At 37.0% G+C, this 24,463-nt stretch overlaps 3 protein-coding genes and 1 pseudogene across 6 annotated transcripts; 2 read left to right on the top strand and 2 right to left on the bottom strand.

Annotated features, from left to right (window-relative positions):
- Positions 1 to 2,403: 2,403 nt before the first annotated feature.
- LOC133696414 (uncharacterized) lies at positions 2,404 to 3,554 on the top strand (annotated as a pseudogene).
- A 989-nt stretch (positions 3,555 to 4,543) lies between these two features.
- Positions 4,544 to 13,742, top strand: LOC133697924 (DExH-box ATP-dependent RNA helicase DExH3-like). 2 transcript variants are annotated; one of them, XM_062120752.1, is made up of 19 exons: positions 4,544 to 4,941; positions 5,200 to 5,354; positions 5,473 to 5,560; positions 5,661 to 5,897; positions 6,072 to 6,167; positions 6,492 to 6,680; positions 6,812 to 6,971; positions 7,063 to 7,193; positions 7,788 to 7,958; positions 8,414 to 8,686; positions 9,178 to 9,372; positions 9,820 to 10,023; positions 10,674 to 10,743; positions 10,856 to 11,004; positions 11,188 to 11,496; positions 11,586 to 11,645; positions 11,986 to 12,138; positions 12,225 to 12,335; positions 12,988 to 13,742. In XM_062120752.1, the coding sequence occupies exons 1-19, from the start codon at positions 4,699 to 4,701 to the stop codon at positions 13,456 to 13,458; spliced, it is 3,465 nt and encodes a 1,154-aa protein (XP_061976736.1). In that variant the 5' UTR covers positions 4,544 to 4,698; the 3' UTR covers positions 13,459 to 13,742. The 2 variants fall into 2 exon arrangements, with proteins under 2 accessions (XP_061976736.1, XP_061976737.1); XM_062120753.1 differs by lacking the exon at positions 4,544 to 4,941 and having other exon boundaries at positions 5,266 to 5,381.
- Positions 13,743 to 15,404: 1,662 nt separating this feature from the next.
- LOC133697925 (phospholipid-transporting ATPase 1-like) lies at positions 15,405 to 17,070 on the bottom strand. Its single transcript, XM_062120755.1, has 2 exons — positions 16,283 to 17,070; positions 15,405 to 16,168 (listed from the first exon to the last, which is right to left on the bottom strand). Exons 1-2 carry the CDS (start codon positions 16,500 to 16,502, stop codon positions 15,792 to 15,794), a joined length of 597 nt encoding a protein of 198 aa, XP_061976739.1. The 5' UTR covers positions 16,503 to 17,070; the 3' UTR covers positions 15,405 to 15,791.
- A 232-nt stretch (positions 17,071 to 17,302) lies between these two features.
- LOC133696092 (phospholipid-transporting ATPase 1-like) lies at positions 17,303 to 23,441 on the bottom strand. Of its 3 annotated transcripts, none has more exons than XM_062118131.1 (8): positions 23,208 to 23,441; positions 21,331 to 23,012; positions 20,911 to 21,220; positions 19,689 to 20,397; positions 19,484 to 19,607; positions 19,133 to 19,352; positions 17,937 to 18,395; positions 17,303 to 17,829 (listed from the first exon to the last, which is right to left on the bottom strand). In XM_062118131.1, the coding sequence occupies exons 2-8, from the start codon at positions 22,973 to 22,975 to the stop codon at positions 17,610 to 17,612; spliced, it is 3,687 nt and encodes a 1,228-aa protein (XP_061974115.1). In that variant the 5' UTR covers positions 22,976 to 23,012; positions 23,208 to 23,441; the 3' UTR covers positions 17,303 to 17,609. The 3 variants fall into 3 exon arrangements, with proteins under 3 accessions (XP_061974115.1, XP_061974116.1, XP_061974114.1); XM_062118132.1 differs by having other exon boundaries at positions 21,331 to 22,444; positions 23,208 to 23,440; XM_062118130.1 differs by having other exon boundaries at positions 21,331 to 23,441.
- Between the last annotated feature and the right edge of the window lie 1,022 nt (positions 23,442 to 24,463).

Below are 24,463 nucleotides of genomic sequence, written 5' to 3'. Positions count from 1 at the left end.
TTTCTGACCAGGTCTTAACCCCGATCACCGGTCCGGATTTTATAACTAAACATGTATAAATAACAGTACAAAACAGTTAATATTTTTCTTTTTTGCTAAATCATATAAAAACCAGTTTCATATCCATGACAGAAGCTCTAGTTACGTCTCCCTCTCAGCTTATGCCTTCTGCTTCTGACAACAATGAACTTTCCCTTAATCCAATAATGACATATGGTCCCTGTTGCAGCGATAATTAATGATCGTGATATGTTGTTTACTGTTAGAATTTTGTTGGAGGTATTTAGATTATCGGCGTAACCCAGTTCATCCACATGATGTTGAGAGTGGACGAGTATATATCTGGAAGACAAAAACCCGCTACCTTTCCATGTTGCAATGATGTTCGGTTCAAATCGATGAAAGTTGGGTCAATTTTAGCAGTGGATGATTTTGAAAAGCGGGAGGACTGCTGCGTTCTTTCCTCGTGCAAACATCTTAAAGCAATGTCTAGACAAAAATCGGAGCTGCCCTTTGACATAGACGAAAGCAAAAATAAAGAAAAATTGAAGCTGAATAGTGTTTTCACTCAAAAAAGAGAACACAACAGAAAATCCAAAATTATAAACGGAAGAAGTAAAGCAAACCGAAAGAAAAAGCAATGGAGATCATGAATGGAAGCAGAGTAATGCCATCGAAGGCATTCATGTCTGAATAACTGATACTCAAAACAGCAAGCATTTCTTAAGCAGCAGGTAGCATATAAAAATTAGGAATCTGGAAAAAAAAAAAAAAAAAACAGATATACCTCAATTATAGTAGAGATTGAAGGCTCGCAAAACATAATTGATAGTTATCATGACATCCAAAAAAAGGAATTGAAGGCAAATACGATAAGATGATAGAAATCTGCTAAAACTATATATAATTGCACTACATGATCTGATGGGAATTCCTTACAGTTTACATAAAAGATTCGTGTTGATTGACCAAGGAAAAGACGAGCACCCAACGAATGATAAATCGAACACGACAGATATAAAGAAAAACTTCAAGCAATACTGGGAGTCGACAAAGTGGACAGGTCTGGTTCTGAACAAGCCATTCTTTAAGGCAACCTGAATGGAAAACATGCTTGCACAAAGACATGGCCTGGCAATCCTCTCCCTCCTGGAAATCCTCCAGGCATATCACGCACCCATTATTTCTTGATGTCACTATCCTTTCATCATCGCTTTGAACACGAGTTAGATGCAATATCAGTAATGAAATTGTAGCAAGTTGTCGTCTTCTAGCTTCCTCTACTCTTTCAAGATCATGAGGATGTTGATCTTCAAACTGTGGACTTTGAGTTACTTCTCCTCTCTCAAGATCACGAAGATGTTGATCTTTTTCACGATACCAATGCACACAAATTGGGACAACTGCAAGACTAAAGACAACCGCTACAAACACAATAAGGATGGACACGGAAAGAACGAGATCTAGCATGGATATGGAGTATGAAACTGATTTTTCTATAGTGCTATATGTATAGAGAGAGAGAGAGGGTTAGGGTTACTATCCACGGAAAGTCTTCTTTTTTCCTCCTAATACCAGGAAACTACGTTGTCTGTTCTATGCATGTATATTTTCTGAATCTTTCTCCTTAACGGCTTAGGAAACAATCCATGCAATTAGGAAACTTCACTTTAGCGGCCCTAAGTTTATAATGATTTTCAATGTCATCCTGAAATTAATCATTCTCTATCTTACAATGTTATTCTGACATGCAATTAATGTTAATGTTAGTCAACGGCTCTCTTTAATTCATACAGATTACTACAAGAATCAGTCTTAGAATAATCTTCAAAAGTTTTCAATGATTGACTAATTATTGCATAAATGAAGATTAATTAGTTTGAATTATTGATTATTTTTTTGGGAATAATTACAAAAAAGCTATTGTGCATTACAAAATAAATCAAGGGATTCCATACCTTTTTGTCATAGCTCTAAGCAATGACAACCTTAGGAGCCTCTAAGGTGCGTATACACTTGAAAAAAAATCAAAAGAAAAATTGAAAATAAAATAAAATGATAATACATTGTTAAAGGTCTCATACCGTAGTGGCCAGGGAGGAAGGCAAAGGAATAATGCTAGATTTTGATGGGATTTTTATGTTTCTGCAGGCTAATTACAGCAATCTTGAATTTACTTGAGTGAATTTTTTTTTTCAGAGTTCAATGGAAAGACTAAATGTCAAAGAAACAAAAGAAACCTTCCTTCGTTTGTGAAGAAGGCTATGCCTTATAATGGCAAAGGGATAGTTAAACCAATTCACAAAAGCAAAAGCAACCAAATGGTCTTGATGTTAAAAAAAACTCAGAACCAACTTGCAATACATAAATACAAACAGGAACATACTAACCAAATACAGATTAATGGCAAAATTTCCTCCGTCTTCAAGAGGTGGATACAGTGGTTATTGGTCTGGTGGATACAATCCTTTCCATGGCCGCCAGCCTATACGCAGCATCACCTCTCAAAATCTTCAATCCAATTTTCAGCCTAAAACAGAATGGAAGGAAGAAGATGCAGCTCTAGTTTTACTTATACATCTTCTTGTTAACCTTCCGATTATCTAGGCTAATCCCCTTTTTTGCTTTCAAATTCAGCTTTATATTTTCATGCAGGCTTCGTTCAAGCATATAATGTATGCCCACCTTTCCTTTATCTTGAGAAGGTGTCAATTTGAGGTTCACTATGCAGGTTTCTTGAAAGAGCATGTAAGAATCTTGACAGCCGATAAGTCATATCAGAGTTCATGGAGAGCGTATGCTCACAAATAAGATACGCAGTCGCTTTAATACAGGTTACAACATTCTAAAAATTGTAACCTGAGCCAAATGAAATCGGAGTGTTCTGGTGGGATTCTAACCATCAGGATTCCGAGAATCATTCCTGCTGTACAAAGAACTGGTCCTAGAGAATCAGAGGCTGAAATAAGCCAGGAGGGTCCTAGGCCTCAAGACACAACATCCTTTGTCAGAAAAGAAACAGAAGGGAAAGTTGTAGAAGCTCTAAGCCCTCGAAAGGCCGCCAGCGAATCGGTATCTCAAAAGGGTCATGATGAATCTCCTCAAAAAGCTAATTTACTGTCTTATACCACAAAAGAATTATATGCCAAGAGTGCAGGGCTAGATGGTGAAAAAGTTGATCAAAATGTCACCGAAAAGAATGAAGCATACGGGAAGCTATCGAAGAGAAAGTAATTGAAAAGGTTTTGGTGAAAGAAGACGAGAAAGGTGAGGAATCAAAGGCTGCTGAAAGTATTGTCCTACAGAAGAAGGAAGAGGAGGGGAAGAGTGAGGGAGCAGCTAGTGATGATACAGGGAAGTATAACAAGGATATTTCCAAGGAATTTATAAAGAACATGGAAAATGGAAGGGCTTCTGCTAACAAGTCTGATAATGATGTGGAGATGGTGAATGTGATGAATATTTATGTTGGAGCGTTAGTGATCATGGCGCTCGGTGCACACTTGTATACCATCTTTAGCTCATCTGAGAAAATTCTAGGGTTAAACTGGTAATTTTTTAATAATTATGAATTTAAGTTTTTGTTATTAAAGATTTATATAATTATTAATTTTAAAACTTGTAAAATTAATTGAGTTATATATAAACTATTTAGACACCTACATTAATAAATAAATAAAAATTCAAGACTAGGCTTTCAACAACAAATTATATCATTGTTATTAAAACATACTCAACATGCCATTCAAGACTTTATTTGAGATTAATTTTAAATTAAATTAGATAAAATTTAATTTGATATAAATTTATTAATTTAATAAATTAATCTATAATTTAATTAAAATTCAATTTGATTAAAAAAAGATTTTGTTTTAATTTTTTTAAAATAATATTATTTTAAATTAAATAGAATTAAATTTAAATTGAAACATCAAAATGCTATAATCATAATATGTCAATATCAATAATAAATTTGAAAATTTTTAATTGCTTGATTCCTTAATTTTCAAACTTGGAATCAGCATAAGTAATAGAGTGATTTATTTTTCTGAGTACATATAAAGATGTAGGATTGTGTTTTTATGATCGATCAGAGAGAGATGATTTAATTATTTTTTTAACATATAAACTGATCTAAAAATATTCTTTAATTTAAAAATTAAAATTAAAAAGAAGAATTCAAAACCTGATAATTTTAGAACAACAGTGCTTAGTTTTGGATTTGAGGACCCAATTGAAACCATAGGTGTGTTTGGGACTATACTTGCAATTTTATTAATTATATACCAGTCCAACATGTCTTTGACATTTATCAATTGGGTCCATTCATCAATTTTTATTAATTTTTTCATTAAATGTTTTCCAAAACAGTTGTTTTGACATCATAAATACATGCAGATGAGACGGAAAGCATGTACAAAAATCGACCAGAGGACCAGATTGAAATAATATTGTTTTTGATACTCAATAGAGAGCATGTATATATTATAGGTACTAAATTGAAGTATCGGAAAATTAAAAGCCATGCCCTTCTTCCACTAAACTCCCTAGCTAGCCAGTATCTCCCCCCCTCTCTGCCTCTTCTTCTCTCTAGTGGACTGGTGATTTATAGGGTACCGTCAAATGCTTTGTCTTGCATTTGAATCTTTGATAATACTCAGAAAGCAATGAGTTTGCTTTGTTGTTGTCATTTAGAATATGCAAAATTCAAAGCTAATACTAAGAAGTTTCCTTCTGGGATCTTGCTGCACCTCCACCAAGAAGTCAGTTTCCAATACCATCTTCAGCAATAAAAAAAACAACCCTTTATTTGGTTTGCCTTTTTTTCTCCTGAATTCTAATGAAACCAGCTTTTTAGTCGCCAAAAGGCGTGGTTTTTGCGGGTATGCAGTAGAGCAGTTCTCTGATGATGAGTATGAGTGTGATTTTGAAAGCCACAAGGTCTGTTTTCTTTTGTATATCATTCTATTTATTATTTTATGAATGTAAAGTTTTGATTTTTGGTGTAAAAGATTGGGATTTGAATGCGTAAATGGTGATAAATTAACTAGAAATGAAAAGGGCTGTGAATATTTTTACTGATTGTGGAATGAATGTGATGGTTTTAATGCTTTGTGCGAGAGTTAGTGGCGATTGATTTTACTGTGAAGAAGTTAGGAAATTTGGTGGTCTAAGATGGGGTTTTGTTATTAATTTTAGGCTTCTTCGTCGGTGGCCAATGTTGATGAATGGAAATGGAAACTCAGTTTGCTATTGCGTAGTGAAACAGACCAAGAGATTGTTTCTAAAGATAGAAAAGACAGGAGGGACTATGAGCAGATATCAAATCTTACTAGAAGAATGGGACTTTATAGGTAATGAGGGCTGGCCTTACGTTTGTTGTAAGTACTTTTGTTTTGTGTAACCATTATTGATTGAGATTTTGAAATGATATATCGAAGCCTAATACTATGTGGTTTGTTGTTTTATTAGTGAACTGTATGGAAAAGTGGTGGTTGCAAGCAAGGTTCCTCTACCTAACTACAGGTCTGATTTGGATGATAAGCGGCCACAAAGGGAGGTAATGATATGTAAAGCTCTTCGAATGCATTTGTATGGATGCTAGTTCTAGATATTTTGTCAGTTTGGCAGGTTGAAATTTTAGTTTTTCATTCATGCAGGTGGTTATCCCACTAAGTTTGCAAAGGAGGGTTGAGGGTTTACTTCAGGAGCATCTTGATAGAGCTCAATTAAAGGCTGAAAATGTTGGTGGTAGTGCAGATGATGCCAAGTCCATCAATCAGACTGGAGATATAAGTTTAGATGAGAATAAGGATTCTTTCCTAGACCGTTCTGTGATGGAAAGGGTTCTTCAGAGGAGGAGTTTGCGGATGCGTAACATGCAAAGAGCTTGGCAGGCATGATTCTCATTTTCTCTTGTTATTATTATCTGTCTCTGTTAAGATTCATTGGCAAGATGTCCATAGCATTTTAAGCAGCTAAACAATAGTGCATGTTTGTAGGGGCGGGGATGATAAAAACTATGTGTCTCATTCTGATTATGTTCTGTATTTATTTTCTTTGGTTCACAGGAATCACCTGAGGGCAGAAAAATGATGGACTTCAGGAAATCTCTACCAGCTTTCAAGGAAAAGGAGAGGTTACTCCAAGCAATAGCAAAGAATCAGGTCTGAATATATGACTCATTGGCTCATTTCCAGCTAATATCTCAAAGATTGTGCAATGTTGGTTAAAAAAATCCTTTCCATTGCTTTTGTTTTGGAGAACTTTCTGGTTGTTCCTCTCTTGATCTCCATAGGTTTGATTTCTTCATTCAATTTGTCAATATTTGTTTTCATTTAACCTTTGTTCAGTTTGTCTTTAATTTTTGCACTTGTTTATCGAATGGCTCAGCCATCAAGCAGAAAAGGAAACTTTTGATGGTTATGAAATATGAATAGAAGATGTCTACCTTCCTTAAATTTATTCTTAATGAGATGTCTTATTGGAAGGTCATAGTAATATCTGGAGAGACTGGATGCGGTAAAACCACTCAACTCCCTCAATATATTCTGGAGTCGGAAATAGAATCTGGGCGTGGAGCATTCTGTAGCATAATTTGCACTCAGCCTCGAAGAATATCTGCTATGTCTGTTGCAGATAGAGTGTCTGCAGAGAGAGGAGAGCCTCTTGGTGAAGCAGTGAGCATTCTTTCCCTTAATCATTAACATATGGCACACTCATAGATTAGATTTGTTAATGCGAAAGTCTTTTTTTTCAATTGAAAACTTTTTTATTCTTGCTGCTATACCACAACAGATTTTTTTGTTAGGTTGGTTATAAAGTTCGACTAGAGGGTGTGAAAGGAAAAAACACCCATCTGCTTTTTTGTACCAGTGGAATTTTACTCCGACGCCTGTTAAGTGACCACAACTTGAACGGCATAACCCATGTTTTTGTTGATGAAATTCATGAGCGAGGCATGAATGAAGGTAACTTCCTTGTAAGTTTAGCTCATTGGCTATCCTTCATAAAAGGCTGTCCTTCCTTCTTCTTTTCTGTCTTACATTTTATCTGTAACAGACTTCCTATTGATTGTGCTCAAGGATCTTCTTCCACGTCGTCAAGACTTGAGATTGATTTTAATGAGTGCTACTTTGAATGCGGAACTCTTTTCCAATTATTTTGGAGGAGCACCTGCTATTCATATTCCGGTGAGCTATAACCTGAATTTGTTCTCAATATACACTTATTTATTGGTTATTAAAGTGTCCTGGTGTTGATGGAGTAGTAATATGTGAGCATCAATTGTTTAAACAAACAGTTTCATTTTTTTCCCAGTATCCCCTGGTTTTGAATCAGAAATTGTAATTTAAGCTGGCTCTTCACTCTGTCTTCAAGTGATTCTAGCTATGTTGGTTTTGGAGATTAGTTTTTAACACCAAAAATTGCATGAGAGAAATATGCAGTGTGTAACTGCATACCATGAAATAGGGCTTGTGCATGAAAGCAGAAGAGCTTTAACACCATACTTACAGCTGGTAAACTTGAGAAAACATCAGAAGAGCTTTAAAACCGTACTTACAGCTGGTAAACTTGAGAAAACATGCATTTGCATGTTAAAGATTCCATTATAACATTGCAGATGTTTCAATTTTGATGAAGCCCATCCAAAAGCATAGCATCCTCTAATGAGGGCACATGGTTTCTAAATTGTTGCTTCTGGTTATTCAGAACTGAAATATCTCAATGCTCTAGAGATATAGATTGCACCATGAGGTACTCAAACCATTCATGTATTTTATCAGGGCTTTACATATCCAGTGAGGACACAATTTTTAGAAGATGTACTAGAATTGACTGGATATAAGTTGACTTCTTTCAATCAAATTGATGATTATGGCCAAGAGAAAATGTGGAAAACACAGAGGCAGCTGGTACCGCGGAAAAGGAAAAACCAGATCACCACTCTTGTTGAGGTATGGCTACTCTATATGTAGGACTTGTCATTTATTATTATTATTATTATTATTCTTCGTTTTTTTTTTCTTTTTTGAGACTTAAAACATGAAGTAAAATTTCCAAAATTCCTCAGTTTTTCACATGCTAATAGCTTATTGGATGATTTGTGTGAGACTATTGCTGAATATCTTCCACTTCCTGCCCCTTCCTTTCATTCTGTTTCGTTTTCTGGCCTTGGTGATTGTTGATTTCAGAATCAACTTTGCATCTCAGTTGAACATTGTGGAATATAAGGACATTTTTAGGGCCTTAAACACTTTGTCATGGAGAAACTGTTGTGCTGTTCAATTTGGTCTTGGTATTACCCTTCAAAAGAAAAACATCATCCGATCTTTTCTTCATAACTCTCTCTCTACAGCACATGCAAATTCTAATTTATTTGGAAATTGTGGTTCTTCTTGTTGGTGGACAGGATGCTCTTAATAAATCAAGTTTTGAGAATTATAGTTCCAGAGCACGTGACTCTCTGGCATGCTGGATGCCTGATTGCATAGGATTTAACCTTATTGAAGCAGTTTTGTGCCATATATGTCGGAAGGAAAGACCAGGTGCTGTCTTAGTGTTCATGACTGGTTGGGAGGATATTAGCTCTTTGAGGGATCAACTTAAAGCTCATCCTCTTCTTGGTGATCCTAACAGAGTTCTGCTTGTAACTTGCCATGGTTCTATGGCAACCTCTGAACAGGTAATCTTATAATTTTTATGTTAAATCTTATAAGGTTATTTGAATGGAAATGCAATTCTAAAAGCCTCCCCCTGTTCTGGTCGAGGTTAGACATATCTGGATACTAGAATAAGTGGTAATTTCCACTTGGAAGGGAGCATTTCTCTTCCCTGAGTCTAACTCATCGAGCAAGCAACTTATGCAGATCTGACACTTTGAGGCACCTTTACTAGTTAAAGAAAATATTGGTGCAGTGGACCATGCCAGCGAGCAGAAGGGGTTATAATCCATGATGTTGTAGGATACTTCGCACTTGTGCCCATTAATAATTAGCATCTACCATATGCAATTGTAACATCCATTAACCTTCCAGGTTAGACTATAACAGTAGGTGGTTTAATAACAACAGTGAAGGTGAGGATGCTACAGTGTTGTAGAGCATGTTCTGCATGTCATTTGGTGTATTGCTTTCATGTCATATTTCTTATCATCTTCTCCTTCACTCTATGCAGAAACTGATATTTGAGAAACCTCCTCCTAATGTACGTAAAGTAGTTCTTGCAACAAACATGGCAGAGGCAAGTATTACAATCAATGATATAGTTTTTGTTGTGGATTGTGGGAAAGCAAAAGAGACCACTTACGATGCTTTAAACAATACGCCCTGCCTGCTACCTTCTTGGATATCAAAAGCATCTGCACGACAAGTAAGCTTGCTTTGGCATCATTTGGATTTGTTATTTCAGGTTTATTGCTAAGTTGCATTCTTCAAACTGTAAAAGGGAATAAACTTTTATGCAATTCTCTTTTCATTTAACATTCATGCTTTGACTGTTTCTGAGATCATTGACATATAAAGATCTCCATACTTGATCACCATTTTTTCTTAGTGTGTATGGAATGCCTGTCTATATGGTATTGGCAGAATTCTTTCTACAAGAAACATAATTGGTCATGCTTAAGGGTTCGTGCAACCTCAGATGCTTTCACCAATGTTTAAGATACACTGTTGACACATGTTATAATGCCTAACTGGAGTGATATGATTTTATTGGAATCTGTTACAGTCTTCTGTGCTTCATCTTGATCTATGCCTTTTTCTTGGTCTCTTTCCATATATGAAATGTTCTTCTTCGGCTATGCCTGTGTTGCAGAGAAAGGGTAGGGCTGGCCGAGTGCAGCCAGGCGAATGTTACCACCTATACCCAAGATGTGTATATGAAGCTTTTGCTGAATATCAACTTCCTGAACTTTTGAGGACTCCCCTGAACTCTCTTTGCTTGCAAATAAAGAGTTTGCAGGTTGGAAGCATAGGGGAATTCTTGTCAGCTGCTCTCCAGCCACCAGAATCATTGGCTGTAAGTGTTGCCATAGAACAAATTTTTAGTTCCATGTTAACCAATGAATGTTGGCCTATATTTCTGCTTTGAAACTTTATCGAGCCAATCTTTAATGGTTAGAATGAACTTCAAGCAAAGGGGGTCTACCAAGGGAGACCTCTTACAACTGATGACAGCAGCATCTCCCTATAGAGGATGTCGTACTGCAATTGATTAATTATTGCTCACTTTCAATTTCCTCAACAACATTTGCTTACCCAACCTATTTGAGGGTAATTGTGACCAGCTGCTTTTTCACCTTAAAAAATCTCATGTGTAAATTGTACACTACCTGGTTTCTGTTCCTACAATCATTGCAGAAGTTGTTTAGTGGTATCTGTCTATGATTGTTGTAGAAAGTAATCCATTAACTAGAACATATGTAAATCATTAGTGAAATTATACATGGGAAAAATGGACGAGCATTGCTTTCCTTTTATATTTATATCATCCATGTTCTTTCATGCATAAATTAATGAATACAAACTGCAAAAGAGCATGCAATCTGCATGCATATCTTAAGGGCTTCCACTTTTCCATCTTGTAATTTTATAAGTTTCAATGATGCAATAATTTCCTACCTCATTTCTTAGTCTATTGCACAAATCAACAAGTTAAATGGATGACAGGTTCAAAATGCCATTGGTTTTCTGAAGATGATTGGAGCATTGGATGAGAAGGAGAATCTGACAAATCTTGGTCAGTTTGCTAATTCTTACAGATGAGAAGAACTCTACTATTTATATTCTAGTTCTTAGTAATGTTGTTTTTTTCTCGTTATTAAACTCCCTCTGCTTTTTTTGTCAACCAGGGAAGTATTTGACAATGCTTCCAGTAGATCCCAAGCTGGGTAAAATGTTAATAATGGGTGCTATCTTTCATTGCTTTGATCCTGTGTTAACAATAGTGTCCGGGCTCAGTGTCAGGGATCCTTTCCTTCTGCCACAGGACAAAAAGGATGTAAGTACAGTGCATTAAGTATGTTCTTTGGCTATGTTGAATCTTGTTATTGATTGATGTACCTTTGAAGCTGTATAAATCAGCATTTGGAGCATTTTCCTGTACATTTGAGTTTTATGCTTCCAAATCTAGATTTCCTGCTTTGGCTTTATTTTCAGCTGAACTATTCTATCTTTGGTTTAGTTAGCTGGGACAGCAAAATCTAGATTTTCTGCAAAAGACTACAGTGATCATATGGCTCTTGTCCGTGCATATGAAGGATGGAAAGAAGCTGAAAGAGAAGGGTCAGCGTATGAGTATTGCTGGAGAAATTTCCTATCTGCACAAACTTTGCAGGCCATCCATTCTCTGAGGAAGCAGTTTAACTTCATTTTAAAAGATACCGGCTTGGTAGAAGAAGATGCAAGCAACAACAACAAATTAAGTCACAACCAATCATTGGTTCGTGCAATTATATGCTCTGGCCTCTATCCTGGAATTGCATCAGTGGTGGTAATGTCCCCCTGCTTCAAATGCACATCCTGTGTTTCATCATGAAATTTGGTAGTTGACACACTTTGCTCTTTCTTCTTCACATGCAGCATAGAGAAACATCCATGTCTTTCAAAACAATGGACGATGGCCAAGTTTTTCTATATGCTGTAAGTGAAAAACTGAAACTTTTTCGCTTAACTAGACCTTTTTAACTTATGGTTATTATGCATGATTTGATGCCTAAATTCTGAATTTGAGTTATCTAGCTCGAAGGCTAACTTTGCTATAATCTCAGTTGTCTGTTTGTGTGTGTTCTTTACTGTTAACTGAGTAGTTCTTGAAACGTGAAAGGTATGAAATTAGAAAAATTGTAGATCCTTGCCCAGGCTCTATATATGCATGGATGTTTATGTGTGCATGCTATTTCTTGCCTTCTTGTCATCATGTTATAAAAGTTTCTGATATTCTCCCTAATAATATTTGATAATGATGATGGTTCTGCTTCAGAATTCTGTGAATGCACGTTATGAAACAATTCCTTATCCATGGCTGGTCTTTGGTGAAAAAGTAAAGGTCAACACAGTTTTCATACGTGATTCCACTGGTGTATCTGATTCAATACTGATCCTTTTTGGTGGTGCCCTTGCTTGTGGGGTACAGGTAATTCTTTACCCTTTCAATAGATATTTATGGTACTTATTGCCTGTTGAACTTGCAGTTATAATCAATAATTCTCTCGTGTTCAGGCTGGACATCTGAAAATGTTGGATGGATATATTGATTTCTTCATGGATCATAATTTGGCAGAGTGCTTCTTGAAGCTTAAAGAAGAACTTGATAAGCTCCTTCAGAAGAAGGTGAGGTGGAAAAGATTATCACTATAAAGAAAGTAAATTTGTGTTCCACCAGTCAACTAGTCATGCATAATCCGATTTTCTTATCTCCTGAGGTTCCACCTTTCATTACTAAAACAAAACACATCTCTAAGTTCTATGCTAGTTAAATGATTGATATTATCAAGCTATTAGAGTTTATGCTCATGCAGAAGTTACTGAACATGCATCATCTATATGTTCTCTTAAATCTTTTGGCCACATTTTCCCCTTTTAGATTTTACCAATCCAGGACGCAGTAATGTAGTTGCACTTTTCCTAGTGTTTAGAACCATCTTAAAAAAACTTCAAGCAACTATTTTCGCTGAGAGTCCCAAAAACTGTACTTGTCAGGAGTTGTTGGGAGAATGGTTGTTTTCAGATGTTGCAGTACTCTTTATTTTGTTGCTGTGTTAATGAGCATATCTCTTTGGTGTGATGATATTGTTTTGGTAAATTTTTCAAGTTATTACAGAACTCTCTTGGGTATATGTAGAGTAACTCTGAGAAAGTATTGTGCTGTGATTTGACATATCCAATATATAAATATTGTTGTGGGTTTAACCTATATGCCGGATACCTGAAAGGTTGTATTTAATCTGTTCCATTGAGTGATACTGAGTTTGATATGATGCAGCTTCAAGATCCTAACCTTGACATACTCAAGGAAGGAAAATACCTCATGCTTGCTGTTCAAGAGCTGGTATCAGGAGATCAATGTGAAGGAAGATTTGTATTTGGTCGCGAAAGCAGGAAGCCTAAGATAATTAATGATAATGACAGATTTACAAAAGATGGAGCAAATCCGAAAAGTTTGCTACAAACACTACTGATGAGATCTGGACACTCCCCCCCAAAATACAAGACAAAGCACCTTAAGACAAATGAGTTTAGGGCACTGGTCGAATTCAAGGGAATGCAGTTTGTTGGGAAACCCAAGAGAAACAAGCAACTAGCAGAGGGGGATGCTGCTATTGAGGCACTGGCCTGGTTAACTCACACTTCCAACTACAATCAAAACGAGCATGACGATTCCCAACCTGATGTCACTGACAACATGCTGAAACTTCTCGGAAAACGTCGTAGATCAAAGCGTCACTCTGGTTGACGATGGATTCTGCTGAATGCAGATTTCTTTATGGCTGTCCAGCAACTAAGAGAAAGAGAAGCATCAAACATACAATCATTCTTGAATTTAGTGAATGGAAAAATAATTTCCCCATGGACCAGAAATATAAAATATATAGGTGCGGCCAGGGAGGTTATTGAGTCTCCCATTAGATTTTTTAGTATTTCATTTGCGGGTTAGAGGAATGAATGACTGAAATATCTATGAGATAATATAATTTCTAGCCAAGATATAAATCAAACAAGGCGAGAGTGGTCTCTACACATCAGGAAATGTTGTAAAATTTGTTGGCAATTCTCAAGTGTTTTATGTTCTTGAGAGCCCATTGATAATGCCAGTTTTCCAAGGATGAAAAGGAAGGGGAAAAAAATATTCAGTCTCGTTGCAATTTTTTTAAAAAAGATTTTTTTAAAAAAATTGCATGTATAAACAAGAGCGTGATTTTTTTATTTTTTATTTTTTGCTTTAGCTTTTGAGTTTTGTCCTCACTCTGTCCGGATACAGTTACTTGCCAACTATAAAAGGCTTAAAACCTTGCACTTACAAAGCTCCTCTACCAAACCAGTGGCCATTTGTTGTGCTTCTCCTCACTTCCCGTCTTCTTCCTCCTCCTCCTTCTCCTCTTCTCAAGATCTCTTCTTTTTCCTCTCAATTCACTCCACTTCTCTCCCCTTCACACATTTTCTTGACCGTTCCTTCCCGCCAAAACTCAACAAAAAGAACTAATGCTAGAAACAGTAATGGCACTAACATGAGCATTGCTTATTTGAAGTATCGAGTAGTTGTGAAGGCACACAATTCTTCGTCTGTAAATAGCAGGGAGCCCATGTTTCCTCTTTACAATGTCTTAATCACTGGTTCAACAAAAGTTTCTTTCTTTTCTTTCTTCTCTAGTTAATGGTTTTTTTTTTCGAATTAAGGTCCCAATTAATCAAGTTAATGATTCTCTACTTCTTTCACAATCAAGTTCATTCTAAGTAAATCCGACTTGCAATGGTCTTAGTGGGGATATTTGATGTTAAGTTTATATGATTAATAGCCTGTTGTGCTAAATAACCCTCTTGACCCAAAGGCTTGAAATCGTGGGACTTGACATTTTGAGTTGATATATTGAAAGAATATGAAGCTTGCAATTGATGTATCAAGTTGCTTGTATTTACTGTTGTTGACTGCAATCTTTGACAGCTGAACGGGTGGAGCCTGCTGTTCAGAGCCTGAGAGAAGAATTTTAGGGACAAGGTTTGTGGTGAATTCAATATTCACTCCTAATCTTTCTCAACAAATGCAGGCACAGACATGAGGATAAGAAAGATGTCTCTGGCTTGGGAGTGGTTTTACTTAAAATCATTGATGGAAGGCCAGAGGTGACCGAAACTGAAGTCACCGTCTTAAAAGATCTGGTTGGTACTGATACCTCTGCATCTGCACTACGCCTCCACTATTCCTAGATTTGTAATGTCTGAAAACTAATTCTATCAATTTACTGATGATTCTTGTACAGCTACAAGCAAGCATGACGGTTGACGATGTAGCTTGAAGGAATATTGTTGATCCAGCAGTTCACAAGGAGTGTTCAGATGAATCTCTGAAGATGGTGATGGAGATATGTATTCGATGTCTTTCCAGTGAATCATCTGATAGACCATCAGTTGAGGATGTGCTTTGGAACTTGCAATTTGCACCCCAAGTTCAGGAACCGTCATGCAAAGGAGATTTTCAGAACAAGCAAGAACCGAATGTCTCATGTTCATAACTGTAAACTTCATGTATTTCCAAGAATTTGATGACCAACGTAGTCTTCATGTACAAGTCTGATTTCCCATGTATGGCATACAGTCATCTGCACTTTCGAAGTCCAATCTTGTGCCACGTTTGTACTGCCACAGACCAGAATATAGTTCATGCTGATTGTGAGAGATTGCAAATGTTTGTAGTTTCAGAAATTGATCCCATGAATTATATTTATATTACATGATATTTCATTACATTAAAAAAGAAACCCGTTCAAGAATATCAAGGGAAGAAACAATTGAAATTTCGAAGTTCAGATGAAATCCTTTCATGTTAAAATTTGTGTACATCTAGCGTTCTATTGTACTCCAGCCGGCTCCTCTTTGATGTAGCTCCTGAGCTGTTAAGCATGGCCTTGGTCTCACAACCGCAATATACTGCAACTCCAATTGCCCAAGCAGTATTCTTGAGCTCACAACCACGAAGAAGAATGTTTGAGGGCCCAAGTGACAGTCTTTTCCCCTCAATTTCTATGTTTGCCTGAAATCCATTTATGTTTCTATTTGGTCTCTCACGCTTGATCAACCCATTAAACATTTCCTTTTCAGGAATTTTTCAGGAATCTTTGAAAGGGTCTCTAGCTTTGCATACCGAGTCTTCAAATTCGACTCTCCGTCCAAATTTACAGTCTGCACGTAAGCAACCCCAGTTGGCTCACTAGTTGAGAGGAGTACCGTATCACAAGGAAGAGTTTCATTTTTCTGGATCCTGATTATCTCACCAACCTGGATATCCTTCCATTTCTTTGGTCGAAACTGATCATCAACTAAAACACAAGCTAATCTATTATTCTCAACTCTATCTGACCCATGTCTCCTCCAATCCTCATAAGCATCCTTGACTGCTGTGACTGACAGAACAAATGCAAGTGGCATGATGGAAGCTCCCCGGCCGAATACTGCCAGTTGAGGAAGCTGATTAAGCACAGCAATGATAAGAAAATATATGTATGCTACTCTATGAAACTGTCGAAACAAATTCCTTGGAAGAAATGAAAAGACTGGATATTTACTAGTTCGAATCGAAGTACCAGCAAACTCATATCTCTCATTATTCTTTACAGGATCATTCAAGTAAACCAATCTAGCATCATCATCACCAATCTCTTTCTGTGACAAACCTGACATTTCTAAATCACCCCCTCTTGATCCATTGCTCACTTCCCTAACTGAATTCCCTACTTTCCATTGATTCAATGAGATTTCACCCTCAAATGGGTTTTGAGAATCCATCAAAGGAAATGTATCTGGGGGCTATAAAGATTGAGTCTTGATAGATTAATCAAAACAAATATATCATGGCAAATCTTGGGCATGTAGTGGTTTTAGTGATTGAATCAGCAAGACCACTTAGAGACCATGATCTAGATATCATGAAATGCCTAAAGATACAAACTTTTGAAACAATATCCATATCACGCCCACTAAAATGGGAGCAATTTGGGCTTTCGAGGGACCTCAAAGTTTCCAGCTTTCATTAAAAAACCAACCAACATCTTGCCTTCTTACATATACTTCTCTCTGTTTCTCAACACAAGTAAAAACAGATTTCTGGATACTGTATCACTGTCAAATTTAGAGCCACCGAAAGGCCTCCGTGTTGATAAAACAAGAGAAGATTTCCAAGACTCGCATCCAAAATCTTGAAATCTAACAGAATTGTGCTTCTTGCAAGTAATGATATTGGTGAAAGAAGAAGAGGGTGGAAGGGAAAGAGAAAAGGAGGAAATCTTGGTTGGTGATGATGAAATAAAGACGTGGGGGTTGAGCAGGGTGAAAACACACCGCTTTCTTCATTAAAATTCCATTTAAGGGTAATATGGTGAAATTGTGATCCAACTTTGCTTATTTATATTACCTGGTTTAATTAATTGAAGATGCTTCAGATGGATGTCACCATCTCACTGTGCTGGGTCCATTAACACTGATTTTAAGGTAAGCTCTGGATATTATAATAAATAAGTACATATTTTATGTCAAAACCTGTAAAAACATTTTTAATTTTAACTAATTCATCCAAAATAAATATCACCTTTGCATGAATATCAAAGGAAGAAATAAATCAAATTCTTCCATGGGAAAATTCTTGTACAAGTGTTGAACTTCTTTATTCCTGTTCTAAAAAATATGTTAATTTACACTAATAATTTCATGTGATTCAACATTGTATAAACAAAGTACCTAAGCATTACAACCTGTTATGTATCCTTCGGATAGCAAACAATGAAAATCCGGGAACTCAATAGCACCAATGCTCTCAAGATACCTAAAGAAAGTGATTTTTCTTACAAAAACAAAAATGTATGATGATGTACAAGGAACCAAGATTACCGCCGATCATCATCTCCGAGGAGGCGGCTCCAGGATGAGATTCATTTCTACTTCTACAGCCATGTCTCTTTGATGGTCGAACTTCTCGACTTCTCTTGCAATCTGAAGGTCATCAGGAGTGAAGTGTTGATAGAGTACTTTCACAACAAAACGAGGAAGGAGTGCTGCTATAATTATACCAAGCAAGCACACCCAGAATGACGCCTCCCCCATGATGTGGAAGATGGCCCTGTCAAATTACATTGCAGTTGGAAGCATTAGTCAATCCATTTGTGAACATAACTGGGGAAGAAATAGCGCAAGTAACACATGTATGTGAAAGAGAAGAGGGCATACCAGTAACCAACAAACATAGGAAAAGCATCGAGGATCATGACACAAATGAAAGTTGCAACAATAGATCCCCAAATAACTGCGTGAAAGATCCAGTTCCATCTGATAATGTCCATGGCCAGGTGCAAATTAACCAGAATAACCACCGCGAGTGTCCAAAGGTCTCCGATACTTGGCACATCAATGGTGCTCGCCCAATATGCAAAGATAGGGACAAAAAAGACAACCAGGCTTTGCCACACGGTGTCCAACATTTTTAGCCAAAACAACTTTCTGTTGTATGCCTCTTGTCTTTGTCCAGCTCCATAAAGCTGAGGATACTTTAGGAGATTCCTTCTACTTAGGTCCTTGTCGAGAATAGCCACAACAATGGTAGGCAGTGAGGTGTAAATTATAGAATATAACATGCTGCTCCACTCATTGATTGCAGTCGTCAAAGTGAAACAAGCAAAGAGCGCATACCTGCACAGAGTGCACAAAAGAACATTAAATCCCTTGTTATCATGGACTGCAGGGTGACATAAACTTCAGTTACAGCAAGGACTACATAGAATGTCGTTACAAAAACACCACAATGCTTGTTTGAGCCCTACATATCTACCACAGAAGAGATCTAGGGATCAAAAGGTTCATCTAGTTTTAACCACTCAGCTTCAGATTCATTTAAGAGTGCCTTTCACAAACTAATCTGAGTGATGGAAATTCTAAGATTATATAGCAGAAATCTACGGAAGGAACTTTTTTACCCATTTCAAAGAAGGAAAAGAGGATGGAAGGGAGTTTATTTGCTTCTACAAGATCTTTTATATTGTGCCCAATCCCGAAGTTAGTTCTATACATATGACCAGCAACGAGAGAAAAAAATGCAATAGCTAAATGATGAGGTGCAATAACGGTCAGCCATAAACTTTGTGTTTGTGGGTGGAACCCCCAGGAAGGATTAGAACGGCATTTCAGAAATAAAACTATAAGAGAAAAAATCCACAAATATAATTTAGGTGTTAACTCAATTGTAGATAAGCAGAGAATAGTTCGTTTCTTCATAAAGAATCACAACGCTCATGAAGTAGTTTAGGTTCGCGCGAAGAATTAATTGATTCAACCTGCTAACAGTGCCCAACAAATTTTACCAGCTAAACTACAGGAGAGCTTTGCATATGAAAAATGATCAAAACATAATCAAAGGAAGAATCACTCACCAAAATAAAACGAAAACAAACACCGCATTCCTGTAAAAATTGTATAGTATCATGTAGCCCATCCGCTGGTAGTTCCAGTGTCCATGGACTAGTAAAAGTGGAACCAAGAATCTGAATTGCCCCATTGCAAAATCTGATGCCATTACAGCTTGCCGACCCTCTTGCCCACTGATGCCAACTCCCACATCAGCCATTTGGATCATTGAGACATCATTAGCACCTGAAAGTTTCAGAAGATTTTTCCAATGTCAGCCTCAAACACCAACAAGAAAACAGACAAAATGAATTCCTGGGCTCCCAGAGTTTGCTCTTTGGAAGCATAAGATATTTATCTAAAATTAAGAGAAATACCATCTCCAATGGAGAGTGTCATTTCAGAAGTCCTCTTCTTCACAAGCGCCACAATTCCAGCTTTCTGCAATGGAGCCACGCGGCAACAAAGGACCACAGAACATGTACTAGCCAATTGGAAGAGCTAAAGCCAACAATAAGTAAGCTACATCAGCGAACAGCAACTTTGATATGGAATAGAGAAGGTGAATTTGTAAGTAATTACCTGTTCTTCGAGTTCATTATCAAGTATATAAACAAGGCTGGTACCATCGATAATAAGGGCCACTGAGCCTCTAGCAGCTTCAGAACTTGTTCCAGTGCTATCTGATGTTTCGGAAATAGCCCTCAGCTTCTTGGACATGACCAAGGCATCTTCTAAACATCTCCTACAAGACTCCCTTGAGTTGCTATTGATTATAATCTGAGTCATTTTGTTCGTTAGAAGCTTTGAGGAGTAGCCAATTGAAATGGCAGTTTCTTGCTTGTCCCCTGTCAAAACCCATACTTTAATTCCTGCTGTCCTCAAAGATTCTATGGCTTCTGGCACCCCTTGCTGCAGTTTATCTTCAATAGCAGACGCACCAAGTATTGTGAGGTTCCTTTCAACATTGCTAGCAACCTTACGAAGCAAAGCAGCCCTGCCAACTACAGCTGTGCTAGCTGCCTCAAAAGAGAAGTGCCAGTCCTCGAATTCTGAGTCACTCAAGTCACGCATCCCAATGACAAGTGTTCTCAAACCCAGTGTGGAGTAAGTGTGAAGATGGCCTTCAGTTGCACGTACTACCTTCGTATTCAAAGATCTATCTATCACACTAAACATGGATGTATCGGCACCTTTCACAAAGACTCTCACAGTACTGTCAGGGCACCCCAGTATAACTGACATCCTCTTCCGGTCACTATCAAACTCATGCAAACCGAATACATTGAACCTGCAAGGCTCATATGGGAAATATTAAAAAACAGCTTTCCAGGAAGGAAACTCAAAGTTACAACAACAATCAGTGGAGCAAGTGATCAACTGTAGCTGCTCCAAGTACTGCCACCACTATTCAGTTCACTTTCGTCTGTCTATTATGATTCATATAATCCAAAGTAGAGATAAAAAAGAAACCGTAGTCACCTATATTTCAGAAAGCAACTCCTTATCGAAAGAATTTTAGAAAATAAAAATTTATCATCCAAATAAGTAAAAACTTTTTAAATGACTATCATCCTCTACCAAAAAGCTGAAGGTAGCATAGGCTTCTAAAATGGATAGAAATAGAAATATCACTGCATCCTGTCTTTTAAATGCTTTGCAATGCAATTATCTTCCATGCAGTGGTAGCTTTAGCAGCAGTTCTCATCAATGAAGTGGCTGTAGAGTGATGGGCAGTCATAATACAAGAATGGCAATGAAACAAGGGGGGAAAACAGAGAATGAAAAGCAATGAAAAATGTACCTTTGCCTCTCTCCGTGGATATCAACAATTATATGGCCAGAAGTTCGTTCTATGAGCATAAATCCATATGCTGCAGCAGCATAAGCCAGTGCCTGTTCATCTGGAGACTCCCCTTGGTAATCCATCAACTTTGCAGTAGGGTCAGACTTGTCGTCGACAATAAGAGGCACAATTGTGTTGCAAGCTGCCAATGCAAGGAAGAAATCATGAACGTGTTTGACTTCTTCTGTATCCCTTCCACTTTTTGATAATTCTAAAAGCTGAGGATCAACCTTCACCGACATTTTCGGCCTCACATTCCTCCCCTCCACTGATAACAAGCAAAGCACACAAAACACATAGAACAGAGAGTTAGTTTGCGCAAAACAAATAAAAAAGTTCAGACTTGAAAACACATGGTTAATAACAAAAGTTCAGTACCTTTAACAGAATATCTAACTTGCTGGTTTTGTGTGCTGATCTTCCCATCACTGTAATCTATACCCCATGCGCTTGCACATTGAAATTCCATCTTGTTCTCAGTGAGAGTACCAGTTTTATCAGAGAAAACATACTTTATCTGACCTAAATCCTCATTTATATTCAGCGCCCGACATTGAAATCTTGAATTCGAAGCCTCGTCATACATTTGTGTATCTCGAATCATTAAGTAAGCCTGTCCAACCCGGATAAGCTCCATAGAAATGTACAAAGAAATAGGGATCATGATCTGGAACACAATAACTGACATGAGGAACGTAAAAAGCATCTCTGCCACCCATCCATAATAATTATAGTTCTCTGGCTCTCTGTCGCTGAAATCTTTTCTTCTATAAAAGGGCATGGTGTCTAACTCATCACGGTGGCGCCTCAACCACACAGCAGCAGAGACGGAGACAACAGTACACAAAGCAATAAGAAACACAGAGAGTACAATGATCTCTGAGTTCATACGTGACTCAAGCCAGCTCCTCTTTGACGGGGCTCCTGAGCTGTTAAGCATTGCCTTGGTCTCACGACCACAATACACTGCAACTCCAATAGCCCAGACAGTATTTTTGAGCTCGCAGCCACGAAGAATAATATTGGAGGGCCCAAGTGACAATCGTTTCCCATCAACGTCCATATTTGCCTGAAATCCGTATATGTTTCTATTGGGTTTTTCACACTTGATCAGCCCACTAATCTTTTCCTTTTCCGTAATCTTTGAGAGGGTATCTTGCTTTGCATACCTGGTCTTCAAATTCGACTCTCCATCCAAATTTATGGTCTGCACATAGGCGACCCCAGTTGAATCACTAGTCGAGAGCAGCACCATATCACAAGGAAGAGTGTCATTTGCCTGAATCTTGATTATCTCACCAACCTGAATGTCCTTCCATTTCTTTTGTTGAAACTGGTCATTGACCAAAACCCATGCCAATCTATTGTTTTCAATTCTATCTGACATATGCCTTCTCCAGTCTTCATAAGCATCTTTAACTGCTGTAACCAGCAGCACAAATGCAAGAGGCAAAATGGAAGCTCCCCTGCCGAAAACTGCAAGCTGGGGGAGCTGGTTGAGCACAGCAATAATAAGGAAGTATATATATGCAACTCTATGAAATTGCTCGAACAAATTTCGAGGTATGAAGGAAATGATAGAATATTTCGAAGTTCGAATTGAATTCCCAGCAAACTCAAACCTCTCATTTGACTTTGCAGGATCATCTAAGTAAACCAACCTAGCATCTTCATCACTAATTTCTTTCTGGGATGCACTAAACATCTCTGAATCACCCCCTCTAGACCCCAACCTCACAGGTCTTGATCCTAAATCACGAAAACTCCCTGTTCTAACTGAATTCCCACGCGAAGCCCTTGATGGATTTGAAGAAAGACTTCTTGACGCAGATTTAAAAGAAATTTCACAACTTGATGAGCTTTCAATTGGGTTTGAAGAATCCATCCCAGAAGCAAAACTAGGATTGTCAAGATTGACTTTGACTACACTATTAGATAAAACTGGTAAACTAGGCAAATCCTTGGCGCTACTTGGTGTTCTTGGTGATGGGATCAATAAAGGCCTAGGCCTCTCTGTGACCATGATCTAGAGCTAAAACAACTCTCCACCGACAGAAGACCTGGCAGTAATCTCTCTTAATAAAAAAATCACAGCAAAAACATAGAACAACAACAGCAATTGCAGCAGCAGCAGCAAAGGTTTGACTTTTAAGCAAAACCCAGAAACTAAAACAGCTTAAGCTACAAAAAGACTCAGTTTTTCTTTACAAAATGTACAGAAAACCACAAATTCAACAGACACGGAGGAAAATCACCTGTACTATGAGCTCTCTTTACACTTTGAAACCGCAAGCACTTGTTTCTCATGCAAAACTAAAGCAAAACCAATGAAAAGTACAGGGAGAAAAGAACCGAGAGGCTTGAAAATGATTGCAGCAAAGTTGGGTTGGTGCAGAAGTAATGGTGGTTGCAGAAGCGAGTTGCAGGGACACGGAGAAATGTACTAAGTCAGGGGCATTGTTAAAGAGACGACGGGGTTTGCAAGAAAGGAGGAAATAGGCAGTAATAAAAGGCGGCAAAAAAAAATTGTCAGATTAAGGAACATCAAAATCAAAATGTAGAAAGAAAATTTTTTTTATTTCGATAGTATTTAATAAAAGCCATTACTATAAATCATGATGGTTTTCTGATAATGTGTTGAAAAAATTAATTTTCATATACAAAAACAGTTTTAACTACAAAGTTATAAGGTAGTATTTTAAAAAATACATAAAGTCTTACGGTATCCGTCATTGTAGATATAATTAAAAGAATTATATTGTGAATTATATATAATAGTATAGTAGCAATTTTGTTATTTGAGAATAATTTTGGTTACTCTGGTTTTTAAGTAATTTTATGTTTTCAAAAGTATCTATTGGTTATTAAAGGAAGACTAGGGTTGCTTTTATCTTTTCAATTTTCTCAAAACAATATAAATATTTACTTGCCCCCCAAGTTCAAGAAAAAATGAACAGCTAGGCAAGGGTTTTTAGTTTTTTTTTTTTTTTCAATACTGTTAAAGGATCTTTTAACCCTTTAATTTAGGAAAAAAAATAAGGAAATATTACAGGGGTGATTTCATCTTTTCATGTTGTTATTTTCAAGTAATAGCTCGCACATGGAATGCATTTGTCATCTTATGATGACGCGTGTAATATATTCACGGGATCAAATATGTTGTTTTACTGTGTTATTGAAAATGTCATCTTGTTTTTTTTTTTCATGGTAGATTTTTTATCTGGTTTCATCCTTCAATGTTTGATTTGTAATTGAATTTCATGATTTTTTTAATTTGTCATGCTTTCGATTTGATGATACTCGTCACGAGGTTTAAGAGTTTGTAAGATTAAAGATTCTCTTTTTTCATTTTCTTTTACGGTTCTATCATCCTACTTTTTTTTTTTCAAAAAAGATTAGTCTTGTGATTGTTTTTATTTTTTTTCTTTTGATTTATCTCAGTCTCATGACTTAAACTATAAGATTTCCAAAGATGTTTTTAACAAGTTTTTTTTTAAAAAAAATATTTTGT

Source organism: Populus nigra, chromosome 6 (genome assembly GCF_951802175.1).
Source record: "Populus nigra chromosome 6, ddPopNigr1.1, whole genome shotgun sequence".
NCBI lineage: Eukaryota > Viridiplantae > Streptophyta > Magnoliopsida > Malpighiales > Salicaceae > Populus > Populus nigra.
The sequence above is the reverse complement of the archived record's forward strand: the minus strand, read 5'-3'. Positions and strand labels throughout refer to the sequence as shown.

What these genes read in the sequence shown, in the direction of transcription:
- LOC133697924 (XM_062120752.1), top strand. Translation starts at nt 4,699, where the DNA reads ATGCAAAATTCAAAGCTAATACTAAGAAGTTTCCTTCTGGGATCTTGC. An exon ending in CACCTGCTATTCATATTCCG is followed by an intron (nt 7,194 to 7,787) that starts GTGAGCTATAAC and finishes GTATTTTATCAG; the next exon opens with GGCTTTACATATCCAGTGAG. An exon ending in ATAAGCTCCTTCAGAAGAAG is followed by an intron (nt 12,336 to 12,987) that starts GTGAGGTGGAAA and finishes GATATGATGCAG; the next exon opens with CTTCAAGATCCTAACCTTGA.
- LOC133697925 (XM_062120755.1), bottom strand. Translation starts at nt 16,502, where the DNA reads ATGGATTCTCAAAACCCATTTGAGGGTGAAATCTCATTGAATCAATGG. An exon ending in TGGTACTTCGATTCGAACTA is followed by an intron (nt 16,169 to 16,282) that starts GTAAATATCCAG and finishes CTCAACTGGCAG; the next exon opens with TATTCGGCCGGGGAGCTTCC.
- LOC133696092 (XM_062118130.1), bottom strand. Translation starts at nt 22,975, where the DNA reads ATGGTCACAGAGAGGCCTAGGCCTTTATTGATCCCATCACCAAGAACA. An exon ending in ATAATGAACTCGAAGAACAG is followed by an intron (nt 19,608 to 19,688) that starts GTAATTACTTAC and finishes TGTTGGCTTTAG; the next exon opens with CTCTTCCAATTGGCTAGTAC. An exon ending in CCTATGTTTGTTGGTTACTG is followed by an intron (nt 17,830 to 17,936) that starts GTATGCCCTCTT and finishes GTAATTTGACAG; the next exon opens with GGCCATCTTCCACATCATGG.